At 41.4% G+C, this 15,831-nt stretch overlaps 1 protein-coding gene across 1 annotated transcript in view; it reads right to left on the reverse strand.

Annotated features, from left to right (window-relative positions):
• Positions 1-15,831, reverse strand: part of LOC130361069 (protocadherin Fat 4-like) — a 157,407-nt gene that overhangs the window by 15,731 nt on the left and 125,845 nt on the right. Inside the window, exons 38-42 of the mRNA XM_056563632.1 lie at positions 13,869-13,970; positions 13,078-13,188; positions 10,520-10,627; positions 8,869-8,970; positions 4,188-4,289 (exon numbers count right to left, since the gene is read on the reverse strand). Of these exons, the coding sequence (XP_056419607.1) occupies positions 4,188-4,289; positions 8,869-8,970; positions 10,520-10,627; positions 13,078-13,188; positions 13,869-13,970 (525 nt within the window). The remainder of the gene's footprint in view (positions 1-4,187; positions 4,290-8,868; positions 8,971-10,519; positions 10,628-13,077; positions 13,189-13,868; positions 13,971-15,831) is intronic.

Here is a 15,831-nt window from a genome sequence, read left to right on the forward strand (position 1 = left end):
GAGCGCTGCGCTGGATGGGTGAGTGTGTGTGTCTGTCTCTATCTATGTTTGTGTGTGTGAGACTCTGTGTGTGTATGAGACTCTGTGTGTGTGTGACTGTGTGACTCTGTGTGTGTGTGTGTGACTGTGTGTGTGTGACTGTGAGTGTGTATTTGTGTGTGAGTCTCTCTGTGTTGTATGTGTTTTTTTGTGTGTGGGGGGGGGGGGGGGGGGGGGTGGTATAACCAGCAATCTATTGTGGGGAACCTGCGGCCTAATGTGGGGAAACTACTACCAAGTGTGGGGAGTGTATGCTACCTTATGTGGGGAGTGTATGCTACCTTATGTGGGGAATCTGTGCTACCTAATGTGGAGAATCTGTGCTACCCAATGTGGGGAAATTGCTACCTAATGTAGGGTAACTGGTACCTACCTAATGTGGGGGAACTGGTACCAAATGTGGGGAATCTATGCTGCCTAATGTGGGGAATAGATGCTACCTAATGTGGGGAAACTGCGACCTACCTAATGTGGGGGAACTGCTGCCTACCTAATGCTCCCCCCTTGGCAGTAGCACCCTCATCATCCACCAGTAACACCCCCCCCCCAGCAGCAGCACCTCCATCAGCAGATCCTGATGGTGGATGATGGCGGTGCTCCTGCCAGGAGGATGATCCTGCCGATGGATGATGGGGATGATACTGCCAGGGGGGATGGCTAGTAGCACCCTCATCATCCTCCAGCAACACCCCCTGAGTAGTAGCACCCCCATCATCCACTAGCAACACCACCAATACCCCCCTCCCGTGGTAATAGCATCAGCTAACGGATGTTGAGGGGTGTTACTGCGGTTGTGGTATTATATTCAGAGGGTGCACTGTATGGCAACGTTATATTCAGAGGGCGCAGTTTGTGGTAGTATTATATTCAGAGGGCGCAGTTTGTGGTAGTATTATTAGAGATGGGCGAACTTGCAGTAAATTCGATTCGTCACAAACTTCTCGGCTCGGCAGTTGATGACTTATCCTGCGTAAATTAGTTCAGCCTTCAGGTGCTCCGGTGGGCTCGGAAAGGTGGATACATTCCTAGGAAAGAGTCTCCTAGGACTGTATCCACCTTTTCCAGCCCACGGGAGCACCTGAAAGCTGAACTAATTTATGCAGGAAAAGTTATCAACTGCCGAGCAGAGAAGTTTGTGATGAGTTGAATTTACTGTAGTTTGCTCATCTCTAATTATTATATTCAGAGGGCGCAGTGGGTGGTAGTATTATATTCAGAGGGTACAGGATGTGGCGGTATTATATTCAGGGGTACAATATGTGGCAAATTTATATTCAGGGGTACAGTATGTGACAGATTTATATTCAGGGGTACAGTATGTGGCAAATTTATATTCAGGGGTACAGTATGTGACAGATTTATATTCAGGGGTACAATATGTGGCAAATTTATATTCAGGGGTACAGTATGTGACAGATTTATATTCAGGGGTACAGTATGTGGCAGATTTATATTCAGGGGTACAGTATGTGGCAGATTTATATTCAGAGGGTACAGTATGTGGCAGATTTATATTCAGAGGGCACAGTATGTGGCAGATTTATATTCAGAGGGCACAGTATGTGGCAGATTTATATTCAGAGGGTACAGTATGTGGTAGTATTATATTCAGTGGGTACAGTGTGTGGCGGTATTATATTCAGGGGTACAGTATGTGGCAGATTTATATTCAGAGGGTACAGTATGTGTTGGTATTCAGAATGTACAGTGTGTGGTAGTATTATATTCAGAGGGTACAGTGTATGGAAGGTTTATAATCAAAGAGTATAGTAGTATTATATTTAGAAGATACAGTGTCTCTCAGGTTTATAATAATAATTGTTTTCATATAGAGGATAAGAATGCGCTGACATAGTGAGGAGACGTCTGGGCATCACATTCTGCAGAGAGAAGTTTTAGCTGGAACAAGTCCTGGCGGTATGTACCATCCGAATTAGATAAGGAAAGACTATAGAGAAGACGTCACCTGTAGTCACTGATATCATTGTACATTCTCCTCACTATAGAGAAGACGTCACCTGTAGTCACTGATATTGTGTATTCTCCTCACTATAGAGAAGACGTCACCTGTAGTCACTGATATCATTGTACATTCTCTTCACTATAAAGAAGACGTCACCTGTAATCACTGATATCATTGTGTATTCTCCTCACTATAGAGAAGACGTCACCTGTAGTCACTGATATCATTGTGTATTCTCCTCACTATAGAGAAGACGTCACCTGTAGTCAGATATCATTGTGTATTCTCCTCACTATAGAGAAGATGTCACCTGTAGTCACTGATATCATTGTACATTCTCCTCTCTACATCAGAGCTGTAGTCACTTGTCAGTTCTACAGTTAGGTCAGTGAAACTACAACTCCCAGCATAACCTCACCACTGCTCAAAGGGGTACTCTACTGGAAAACATTTTTTTTTTAATCAGCTGGTGCTACAAAGTTAAACAGATTTGTAAATTACTTCTATTTAAAAATCTTAATCCTTCCAGTACTTATTAGCTGCTGTATAAGCGATTCACAGGAAGTTATTTTCCGTTTTAATTTATTTTCTGTCTGACCACAGTGCTCTGTGCTGACACCTCTGTCCATGTCAAGAACTGTCCATAGTAGGAGCAAATCCCCATATCAAACCTATCCTGCTCTGGACAGTTCCTGACATGGACAGAGGTGTCAGCAAATAGCACTGTGGTCAGACTGGAAAGAACTACACAACTTCCTGTGGAGCATACACCAGCTTATAAGTACTGTAAGTATTAAGATTTTAAATAGAAGTAATTTAAAAATCTGTTTAACTTTCTGGCACCAGTTGATATAAAAGTAAATGTTTTCCAGTGGAGTACCCCTTTAAGTAATTCTGGGAGCTGTATATTTCAATGGTGAAAATTTCTTTAACACTTTCCCATTCTGTGGCAACTGGTATATCTGATTATTATACTGGAATTTCTCACAATGCGCTACACCAGTGGTGTCTGTCACAACAGGCTAAAAACTTACTGAGGGGGGGGGGGAGGTATGGGGGTGACACCATTTTCTACCGCACCGGGTGACACCAACCCTAGCAACGCCACTGGGTTTATTATAATATAATAGAAAACACAGCCTGGAGCCTTATGGGAGCCATGCACTGCCTTACAGTCTCATGTCAGAAGCTACATCAACACAATGCTTCTAATGGAGAATATCTTTATACATACCAATGAAAATATGTTTCGTGCCCAGAGCTCCTAGTATTGAGAGCTTTTTCTGCCCCTCCCTTCCCTGATTGACAGCTTTAGCATCCATACAAAAGAACACTAGAGTTTTCATACAGGAAACTCTGTGAACTTAACAGCGACTGATGCATTTGCATTAAACAGCATTTTTCTTGGTCATGCAAGCTGTATGACAGAGATCTTGAGTATGTTTTTACTCCCCTCCCTGATGTCTGTAAGGAGTGTCGGAGATTAGCTCTGTAGAATCAGTCAAATAGTGGCAAAATAGCAGTCAGAGAAAGGGACACATGAACTTTTAAACAGAGCTTCTCCTGTTTTTTTAATTTTTTAGTAACAAAACAAATGCAGCCTTTATTTTCAGACACAAGCAAATACAAAATAAATTCTGCTTATTCAGCGCCAACTACACAAAATCTTCCCTCTCTGTATAGGTGGCTTACTACCAGCCACCCAAAAAAACAGTCACCAATATGTTTTAGTCACACAAGGTTAATGTCCTCTTTACAGCATCCCAGTGCAGACTTGGTAACCCCTTTTATAAGCCCAGTAATAATCGGCCTCGACACCTGTGCTGACTTGGAATCAACCTGAAAACCTGGATTGGCCCAGGAAGAAAATGAAGGCCCCAGTACTGAGTCTGCCTTTTATCCCATACAAAATCCAGGCCTGGAATTTTCTAGCAAGCTAAGTCTTGCCAGGTATTTTAACTATTTCCTAGATTCACCCTATTTCCCCCTGCTTTTCCTGGATGGGATATGTGCTTCCTAAAACCTGGTGTCCACATACGAGAGGTACCTTGGGAAAATAAAGCAATCCCTGAAGACCATTCCTGTCACTGTCAGGAGTCTTAAGAGCCTATAACTGCTGACAGGCTCCCTTTAAACCTGGTGTATGTTCTGATGTATGTCAGTGTCTCATGGCATATAACAGTACCAGTCTTTATTCGGTAAGGTGTTCTGCTCAGTTTGTTCCTGTGTGTCTGCCACAGTTTGATCCATATGCTGTTCAGGAGGCTCCTTGTCTCCCTCATTTGTGCTGTAAAGTAAATCATAGAACAGTGTTTACAGGCATATTGTAAAAATGAAATATTGTTAGCATTATGTTGGTATATTTTATAAATTTCAGGAGTTATCTAGTGAAATTTACATTTTCTTAGTGTCCCCATGCTGCCTAATAAAATAACAAAAACTTTAACTCACCTTCCTCTGCTCCCTCGTAGCTCCGGTATCAGGTGCCCCCTCGCGGTAGGTGACTCTGCTTTCCCCTGAGCTACAGAGAATGGTCTCTACAGCTGGGGAAATTGACAGTGTCGCTTGCCAATCACTGGGCAAGGCCGGACACTACTATGGCTTGTAGTTGGCGAAGTGGCGCTGTGATGTCACGACTACAGCTCCGGCCAGCTCCGTGAAGTAGACTTTCAGCAGAGACTAAAGTTGAGCAAACTTTTCAAAAGTTTGGTTCGATGGGCTCACCAAACAATTTTGGTTTGGGGTGGACGGGTTATCCACAAACCAGCAAGAAATAGACCACAAAACATGTAAAACAATTCCTAAGAGCTCTAAAGTTCTGTTTTACACTGCTAAGGTTACCTGGGGATGTATTCAAGTAGTTTTAAAGTGTTTTTTTTTTTTTTTACATATTTTATTTGTTTTTTTGCATATAAATATAACAAAACCTTATAACAATATCAATCAAAAACAGTGTGCGATGATAGAAGGCATCAGGAGAACATCCGTAGGAGCAAATAGTCCATAAAAATGAAAGAATCCATCAGGGGGAGGACCTCAAGTCCAATGAAATAAGTAGTACAGGTGCTGTATCTTCTGAGACATTGCTGAAACAAAGTATATCCTGCAGAATCAAGACATCCATTCGATGTAGAAGCAGAAAAGAAAGTTCCCACCACCCACAATATAACCTAGGTAGGGGGTTCTGGAGCATTTGCTAAGGGAGAAGCTGCAAAGCACCTAGTGTGCCCCATAACGCACTCAGGCAGTACCATCCTGTAGAACTAAAGGGACGAACAACGTCTGCTACTTCAGCAGGAGTGCAATGTGAAAGAATAAAAACCCTCCACTTGTCAAAAACATCACCGTCCGTGTGATTTTGTATCAATTCTATCAACCCCACAATATAACTTGAGCTGCATTATAACCATGGTCAGGGCCGAGGTGGTAAATGCTAACCAAAAGGTGAACAAACAACGGAGAGCCACTAGCAGGACTATGTGTACTAATTGAGGAACCCTGGGTAGGAGTGCATTGTCGTTGTCAGCGGGTATAACTTGGTGGAAAAGTAGAGCTTTAGGAATACAAGGTAAAGTCAGGCCCCAGGTATTCTTGATAAAAGAAAAAAATCTGGTGCCAGTATGTCACGGTGTTAGAGCAGGTCCATACCCCATGCCATAGATTAGTCAGGGGGGTAGAACATTTATGGCAGGCAGTTATTCCTCAGGGAAGTCAGGGGATGGTAAGATATTAAACCCATAAAGTGCCTTGTGAGCCATTTTTAAATAGGTTCACAGCGGTGACACAGCGGCGAATCGTACTCCTGAAGTATACAGTCGGAAATATCGTCATCCGGTATCCAGGAGGACCAGGAGGAGAAGAGGGTGCCTGGATCAAACTTAACTATAGTATTCCTGATGACAGGATAAATAGAAGAGATGTAAGATTTACGTGGCTCACTGCTAATCAGAAGATCTAATGCATGGTCAGGGGACTCCATATCTAGGTTCCGCAACCGCTTAACAAGGAAAGAATCCATTTGATGCAAGTACATGGGAGGACAGGAGTTCAAATTTAGATAACAACGACTGAGGAGATAACCAACATTTATGTGGCCTGTCAATAAACTCCCGGACCGTTTTCAAGTCTTTCTCTGCCCACATCATATAGATTTGGGAGGGGCTTTTGGATGACCTGACAAGGAGTGATTTTGGATACTAGAAATGGGAGGTGGAACAGTTTCTGTACCTCCCTCCATGCCACTATTGTGTCTCTCAAAAGTATCGAGCGCTTAACTAAAGAAGGTAGCTTGGTATATGTCACGTGGAGGAGGGCCTGTAGGTTCCATGGGGAAGCTAGCTTGGCCTCTAAACTATATTTGGCCTGGAAAGAGGAACCGTGAATCCAGTCCACCGAAAAACGGACGAGACATGTGAGGTTGTAACCTCGAATGTTTGGGAAAGTAAGACCACCCTCCTGTTTACCTAGAATTAATTTGTGCAATGCGATGTGAGGTCTCTTGCCCACCCATATAAACTTGATAAACTCTGAGTTCAGCCGTTGTACATCATCATCATGTAACAAAAGAGGCAAAGTTTGTAGGGGGTACAGGAGACGAGAAAAGCTGATCATTTTTAGTAAGTGACATCTCCCTATAAAGTAGAGTGGAGGGCTCCAACACCTCAATAATTCTGCCCATATTTTAGCAAACAGGGGCTGATAAGTTAAGGAGTATAATTTGTCAGGGGTTCTGCCCACCTTGATACCAAGATACGTTACAAAGCTGGAGGCTAGCCAAATTGCCAGATCAGAAGGCGCCACAGACTCCTTAACCCCCACAATACGGAGGTTGTTGCGTCGGGACCTGTTTTCCAGATCCTCTAACTTGGCAGTAACTCTGAGCAATTCAGCCTCACTATGGCGTAAGCATTTTAACACATTCGTGTCAACGTCTTTCAGAGTAGATACACAGTGTTAACTTCTTTCAGGCGGGTAGAATGAGAGTCCACATCCAATTGCAGGTTCTGTAGAGTGGCTTTCAGGACCTCCTCCACAATATGTTGAACCGTAGGTGTCATATGCTGTGCCACCTTCTCAGCTATAAGCTGGTAATCTATGTGCCAAGTAGTGTTGCTCATGAATATTCGCAATTCGAATATTCATCGTGAATATCGCATATTCGTGAATTTGCAAATATTACGAATTTTGTGATTAAAATTTGCTATTAAGAATATTCAGCTTTTTTTCAAAACTGAGCATATTGTAGGGATCTCCTTCGACTGATAAATGCAATGCTTGTATCATTTCATTAAAGACCCAGGGATGAGACTGTGAGGCGAAAGGTTTATGCATGCAAATATTCGCATTGCGAATATTCGTGGAAATTCCGCCCTACTTATGCCTGTGAGCCAATGAGAGTTCTGCATCCGTATCAGTCCCTGGTGTTATAGCGGCATGGCCAGGGTCTGAGGGCTCTGGTGGATGCTGGGCCGTGTGGGGAGACTGAGGGACCGCAAGGCGCGCAACGCTTGTGATGAGTCCGCCGGCAGCTGTGAAGCAGGTGTGTCGCCGCACTGAAGATATCGCTCCATCCCTGCTGGTGTTGGGGGGCACTGAGGAGCCGACAGGACATCGGTGGAGCACTGTGGGGCCGGTAAGCAGCTGATACTAGCCGGGGAGAGCAGGAGCCCTTCTGTGTTGCGTCCTACATGTACTAACCCATGGTAACTAACAGTTTGTTTAAAAACACACTGCACTAGCAGATTTTGTATGCTTTTTAGCACTAAAATAGAAGCTGCATAAATAATCCCTTTTTGTTGGTAGATGCCTGCTGGAGATAAAATGCACATGGAAGTATTGGAAGACGCAATAGCTTTTCCAAGTGTTTCAACAATGATACCTTTTTGGGAGGTGCCACAGGATTGGTGACAGTGTCTCAAAATTGTGAAGAAACAGTAAATAGTGAAGAAATAGCTTTTTTAAATATTGAAAAGTTGAAAAATTATCAAAAATTCTCCCTTTTTGGGAGTCGCAACAGGTTTTGTGGCTGGAAAGTGATTATGTAAAGGCCTGGCTGGTATTAACAGCGGCAAGGGTAGTGGACTGGTGGTAATTGTAGTAGCCAGCATAGAGCAGGCAGTGGTGGACTAGTACTAGTTGTAGCCAGCAGACAGCCTGCAGTGGTGGTCTAGATTCTGGGAAGTTTTCCTAGAAAAAATAAAAACATTATAAAATAGATAAGACTTGACTATACTGGTCACTTTATCATGCAATGGGTGTATTATAGTATACACCTGCGGCCCCGAGACCTGACAGGTCAGGATAGGCCATCATAATAAAATGGAAGAGCGCTCCATAGCGTAAAACCGCCAATGTAAGGTCCAATTAATGGATTGAAAAATCCCTTACCAAAGGCAGTTGTGTGAACTTACACACAACAATAGTCAGTGTGAGTGAGTAATAGGTTTGGTCTGCAGCCTCCCCAACCATGCGATCAATACAAGGTGAAGACTTCCAGAGGGTGATGGGTTTCAGTGGCATTGACCAGGAGTGGACACTCCTGGTCAGCGCCGCTGAAACCCATCACCCTCTGGCAGGATAGGCCATCAAACATTGATCTGCGGGGGTCTGACACCCAGCATCCCCGCCGATCAACTTTTCTGCACCCAGCACTGTACAGTGAACAGGGCCAGAATCCCTACACTGTTCATTGTGTAGTGGTGGTGCTGGGTACTTTAGCTCTCAGTCTTTTAATTTAATGTGTAGTGCGGGAGACAAACAGCTGATCGGCAGGGCTACCAGATGTCGACCACTTGCCCATCAGCTATTGATGCACTTTAACCTTGATGTACATAAGAGTCCCATGGCCTATAATAGAATAATAGTACCAGTCTTCATCCGGTAAGGTGTTCTCCTCAGTTTGTTCCGGTGTGTCTGCCACAGTTTCATCCATCTTCTTTTCAGTAGACTCCTCATCTTCTTTGTCTGTGCTATAAAAAAATCAAACAAATGTCTTTACAAGTTGCTAATATATAAAAAAACATATATATATATATATATATATATATATATATATATATTTGCAATATGTTTGTTTCTCTTACAGATTAACAGAAACCTTTAAGAAGTTTCTATGGGATGGAAACCCCACAGATTTTCCATAGCTGTAAATCCAGTGTTTCTGCTGGCAAATCTGCTGCAGAAAAAAATGGTACCAAATTGTGTGGATTAAGATCCAAATTTGATACTGTGTATATTGGTGCAGACTGTGAAAATGTAAAAAAATTAAGTATAGATGTATTTAAAATTTCCACAGCATTTCTGCACATTTATTTCAGATTGTGACCTCTTTTGTGAAGTCAATGAGAAAAATGCACAACAAATTTGCGCAAAAAATTGTGAAGAAACAGTAAATAGTGAAGAAATAGCTTTTTTAAATATTAAAAAGTTGAAAAATTATCAAAAATTCTCCCTTTTTGGGAGTTGCAACAGGTTTTGTGGCTGGAAAGTGATTATGTAAAGGCCTGGCTGGTAGTAAAAGCGGCAAGGGTAGTGGACTGGTGGTAATTGTAGTAGCCAGCGTAGAGCAGGCAGTGGTGGACTAGTACTAGTTGTAGCCAGCAGACAGCCTGCAGTGGTGGTCTAGTAATACTTTTAGCCTGGCCTTGTAATGTTACTCCATATGCTTACTACAGCCGTAATTCCTATACCCGGACCCTGGCTATTCCTTACTTTCTTTTTGCAAAGACGGCACTATGCCTGGTTTTATGCATCTGGTCACATAGAAAAGACTTTCCACACGGAAGGATAACACCACCACCTGACTGTGCCCCTCCTTTGCAAGGCTTTTTTTCCCTCAAGCCTGCAGATGTAGCAGTGTTGTTGTCACCTGCTTCTGAGCTGATCAGATCAACATGCCTGCTTTCATCATCATCAAACTCCTCCTCATCGTCCATGCCATTCCTCATAGTATGAACTTGTGATGTGTGGTCATTGGCTCCTTGCTCCCCCTCAGCATATCCACCATGATGCCTTACAATCTCACCACCATGCCTACCACTCCAAAGGCAACTCCTTCTTGTGGCTAATGTTATCCTACTGCTTAGCATTGGGGACAGAGATGATGGAACAGACAAGAACAAAAATTTTGACCCTGCCATGTAACTGTAGAAGATGAGAAATCCACTGACACCTGGCTGAATGTTATATCGTCAGACATCAGGCTTTTCTTTCTCCTCCTGAGAAGACATCAAATGAATCAACCAGTGCCTTATTATCCTCACAACCCCTGGAAGACAGTGACAACTTTTGCTTGCAGATGAGGCTGATACTACTACCACCAGGCACCTGGCTGCTGCTACCTGTACTGTAGCTGCTACTGCCAATAACATTCTTCTTGGCAGAGGACATGGCAAGGGTGTTCTGTCCTCTACCCTAGCCATTTCAAAACTTTACAGAATCTGGAAACATATATAATGTGTAGCATATAAAAACAAAACAAAAATATTTTTTTTACTAAAATTTGAAGCAAAGCCTCACCTCTTGTTTTCCTCTTTAGAAGTATCTTCATGTTTTTCATTTTTACTCTCAGTTTCAGAAAGTTTAGATACATCATATTGATCAGCATCAATATTTGGCTTCTTCTGGCTAAAGCAGAATAAGAGAATAATAAACAAAACAAAAAAATCACTTTATAATTCCAGAACGATTGGTGACGGGTCTGTATAACATCAGGTAATGCTGCATCTAGTATAATTTAATGTGGGAGTTAGGAAATATTGAGAAATGTTATAGCCATATACAGTAAAGAGTCAAATTGTTGTAGTATTGTGTATATTAATTAAAAATCTACCATATGGTGAATTTATTCGAAGTAAGAGGAATTGCTCCTCAGTGGAACTTTTCGAAGTGGAAAGTGTTAAAATCTCGGAAAGATTGAAACAAAGATATTATCCTACAGGCATTATCAATTCAGCCATTCATAAAGCACAAAATGTAGATCGGGAACATTTATTATGTGATAAAAAAAAAACTACTAAACAAAATAGTAACAAACATGAAAATAACAATGACTCAAGTAACACAAAAATTACTTTTGTAACCATACATCAAACAATATAATTGTATCAGAAATATAGTTACTAAATATCTTCCTATTATAGAACAAGATAATATTCTCAAAAATATTGTTCACAATGGCTGCAGATTTTCTGCTAAACGCCCTCCTAATCTACAAACCATTTTAGCACCTTCACATGTCCAGGATAATACCAATAATAATCCTCAATATACCTGGCTACAACTGAAAGGTTGTTTTAAATGTAGTGGCAACCGTTGTGGTTGCTGTGCATTTATGAACCAGTCTAAAGTAATTAATGAAAGCATTGTAGGGTCTGTATATACTATCTCCTCTTTTATTAATTGTAATACCACATGGGCAATTTATTACATACATTGTACCTCATGTAATTTAGGCTACGTTGGATGTACTACTAGACACATCAAGGATAGATTGCAAGAACACATATATGGAGCAACCCACAATACTAGAAATCCCTCCAACGTCTCCATACATTTCTCCCTTGTTCACACAGGCAATGTTAGCACCCTTACAATAACCGGCATAGAAAGGGTTACTAAGCCACAGCGAGGAGGAGACAGACGTTCCAAACTTCTGAACCGAGAAGGTTATTGGATATTAATGTTTAACACCTCGTACCCGAAGGGCATGAATCATAGGCTTGATTTGGTTATGAGTTAATGAAAAACCTTTTTCCTCTTTTTTCTATTATAGATTTTTTCTATTATATTTTTATATATGTATATTTTTAATGTATGGCATAGAGGTTTTTTCTGAGTTCTTTTGCACTGTGTATTTTGCTATTTTTGTGTTTTCTTATATGTATTTGTATATTGACTATTGATATTGGGCGGAGTTTGAGCTCCTTTAAATACCAGGCAATACTACCCCTTGTATCTATGACTAAGGCCCGGTAGGGTGGAAACCCTTCAGAGGGGGAGGTTTCGACCTCCAGCATGCTGGTTGCACCTTTTTGTATCTCCTGAATTTTTTATGGATTTCTAATAAATGGATTTTTTACCGGTGCTGGGACTACATTTGGAATTTTTCGATTCTGGAGACAGTGAAGGAGGACTGATTGCACGAGCATGGAGAAGGTGAGCGCTTTCCATATTTTTTGTATCCTAGTATTGTGTATATACTGTATTAGACCAGTGTTTGCCAGCCAGTGTGCCTAATTTATATCAGTGCTGAAGAGACCTGAATGCTTTACTCGGGTCTCTTCGGCACTCCCATAGAAATACATGGAGCATGTGCGGTCTACTGCACACACTCCTTTTAATGAGAGCCAGGGTCCAGTTCCAGAGATCGTGGGGTTCCCATCAGATACTTATCCCCTATGCTATAAGTTATATTTTTAAAGTTACAAATAAAACAACATACAACAAGATACCTATCCTTATTTCTGCTGTAAAAAGACAAACAGGATCTAAGTCCTGTTCTGCAACAGGACAGAAAAAAGCAGCATGCGTCAAAGGTATATTTTTTATAAATTTGGCAAGAGACAATAAAAAAAAAAACTTTAAAGAGGACCTGTGGCCAACCCAAAACAATATGAGTTTGCCTTATCATCAAATAGTTTGGGGTGATACAAAGGGTTTATAATTTGTCTAACAATTCAGGGAATCAGTCACATGGGCGTGAACTTAATTTTAATAATGGGAGTGAATATCTGGTGATGGGCGGGATTTTACAGTCAGGATGTGTGTATAAGACACATACGCCCCTCAGTGTAACACATGCACACCCCCTGGCTGTATAATACCGCCATCACCTGATATTCACTCCCATTATTAATTATTATTAGCTCATTCCCTGAATTGTCAGACAAACCATAAACCCTCATATCTCAGGAACATAAGGACATATCAAGATACTCTAAAAAGGTGTTTGATCAGAGCATCCTAAGCTATTTCATGACAGTAAAATAAAATGTACATTTTTTTTACATTTAAACATGATAAAAAATTGTGTTGTGGACCTAGCCTAGCTGAAGCAAGAAACACCCTCATCTTACCCATTCTCTTCTTTCACAATGTTGCTTGAGCTTGTATCACCACCACTTGCAGAAAAGAATTTATCAAGCAATTCATTCCTTGATCTTTTGGAGCGATTCTGGGAAGTTTTCCTAGAAAAAATAAAAACATTATAAAATAGGTAAGACTTGACTGTACTGGTCACTTTATCATGCAATGGGTGTATTATAGTATACACCTGCGGCCCCGAGACCTGACAGGTCAGGATAGGCCATCAAAATAAAATGGAAGAGCGCTCCATAGCGTAAAACCGCCAGTGTAAGGTCCAATTAATGGATTGAAAAATCCCTTACCAAAGGCAGTTGTGTGAACTCACACACAACAATAGTCAGTGTGAGTGAGTAATAGGTCTGGTCTGCAGCCTCCCCAACCATGCGACCAATACAAGGTGAAGACTTCCAGAGGGTGATGGGTTTCAGTGGCATTGACCAGAAGTGGACACTCCTGGTCAGCGCCGCTGAAACCCATCACCCTCTGGCAGGATAGGCCATCAAACATTGATCTGCGGGGGTCTGACACCCAGCATCCCCGCCGATCAACTTTTCTGCACCCAGCACTGTACAGTGAACAGGGCCAGAATCCCTACACTGTTCATTGTGTAGTGGTGGTGCTGGGTACTTTAGCTCTCAGTCTTTTCATTTAATGTGTAGTGCGGGAGACAAACAGCTGATCGGCAGGGCTACCAGATGTCGACCACTTGCCCATCAGCTATTGATGCACTTTAACCTTGATGTACATCAGAGTCCCATGGCCTATAATAGAATAATAGTACCAGTCTTCATCCGGTAAGGTGTTCTCCTCAGTTTGTTCCGGTGTGTCTGCCACAGTTTCATCCATCTTCTTTTCAGTAGACTCCTCATCTTCTTTGTCTGTGCTATAAAAAAATCAAACAAATGTCTTTACAATTTGCTAATATAAAAAAACATATATATATATATATATATATATATATATATATTTGCAATATGTTGGTTTCTCTTACAGATTAACAGAAACCTTTAAGAAGTTTCTACGGGATGGAAACCCCACAGATTTTCCATAGCTGTAAATCCATTGTTTCTGCAGGCAAATCTGCTGCAGAAAAAAATAGTACCAAATTGTGTGGATTAAGATCCAAATTTGATACTGTGGATATTGGTGCAGACTGTGAAAATGTAAAAAAATAAAGTATAGATGTATTTAAAATTTCCACAGCATTTCTGCACATTTATTTCAGATTGTGACCTCTTTTGTGAAGTCAATGAGAAAAATGCACAACAAATTTGCAGCATATCCACAACATAAATTGACCTCCCCAGATTTAAAATCCACACCCCAGGTCACTTTTCTTGCTGATTTTGTGCAGATTTTCTTCACTGTGTTAAAATCTCATCCATTTTGTTGCTACATAAGCTTCAGATTTCCCTGATATTTATGTCATGAGTTGTCGGGAAAAAATCCACAACAATTCAACAAATTCGGGTTGGAAACCTTTATAAATACGTGGGAAAGCTCAGAAATGTTGGGTTACGCCCCTTTTTCGGGTTTGGAAAAAATGTCGCATCGTGTCGCAGACTGGCGCGCGATGTCTGCGACCTGTCGCAGACAAAGATGCGACATAAAAACCTGACAAAACAAGTCGGGTTTAGAATAGTAAATGAGGGCCATTGTGGCACTTACCAGTCAAGTAAACTTCTTTTAAATATAAAATGGTGCACATTAATACCTTCAGAGAGGGGCAACGGATAGACAACAGCTCCTGTAACAACTGTTTCCTGCGTCCATGCACACTTTCTCAAGCCCCCACTCTGCATCAAGACCTCTAGGTAGGTATTTAACTCTTTCTACTATTAGTTAGTCAGAGATACATGAATACAATCAAAACCAAAATTTTACATGTAACGTAAAGCATTACACATGTTGACAATAAACCAGGGGACACTGTTCCCCATTCTAAAAGAATTAAGGTGTTCCCTAATGTGAACAAATAAACACCTAATAGTCGTAAAGAATCCGCCAGGACATAGCATAACATATACAACATGTAATCAGATCTTTCTCTACATGGGTATAGCCTCCCAGAAGGATTACTCCTCCTCCTACTGAAGACTGGGGGGGGAGATTTATCAAAACCTGTCTAGAGGAAAACTTGCTGAGTTGCCCATAGCAACCAATCAGATAGTTTTTTAATTTTTCAGAGGCCTTTTCAAAAATGAAAGAAGTGATCTGATTGGTTGCTATGGGCAACTCAGCAAGTTTTCCTCTAGACCGGTTTTGATAAATCTCCCCGTGTGCCTGTGCTTTATATAGGACTCAATTTTGTACTGTGTGTTGTATTTGACTCCGCATCATTCATGATTGACTTCTTTGTAGCAATAAGGAATATCAATTTATTTTAGTTTTTTTCTAAATACAATGGCAATAATATAAATACGCAGAAAGAGGGCAAAATTCTCCTAATTGTGAGACCTTTGGGGTTTAGTACCATCAGAAGAAGATAAATGCGTACAATTATTAGCAGACGGCCACTATATCCTCACCTCCTGTATAGGCATACATTTAATTAAGTTCTCCCCTCCTGTCGCCCGGGGGAGCTCTCTTGACCTATTTTGGTAATCAGTAGTTAGGGAGGTAAAATTCTTAGTTTACCCCAGAACTTCCAGTAACCTCATAGTGGGCGAGAGACAGGCACTAGAATGGTTGTCACTGAGAAGTGATCTTAAAGTTAGCGGAGCAGACAAAGGAGGGAGTACAGT

The sequence above is a fragment of the Hyla sarda genome, chromosome 3, assembly GCF_029499605.1.
Source record: "Hyla sarda isolate aHylSar1 chromosome 3, aHylSar1.hap1, whole genome shotgun sequence".
Taxonomy (NCBI): domain Eukaryota; kingdom Metazoa; phylum Chordata; class Amphibia; order Anura; family Hylidae; genus Hyla; species Hyla sarda.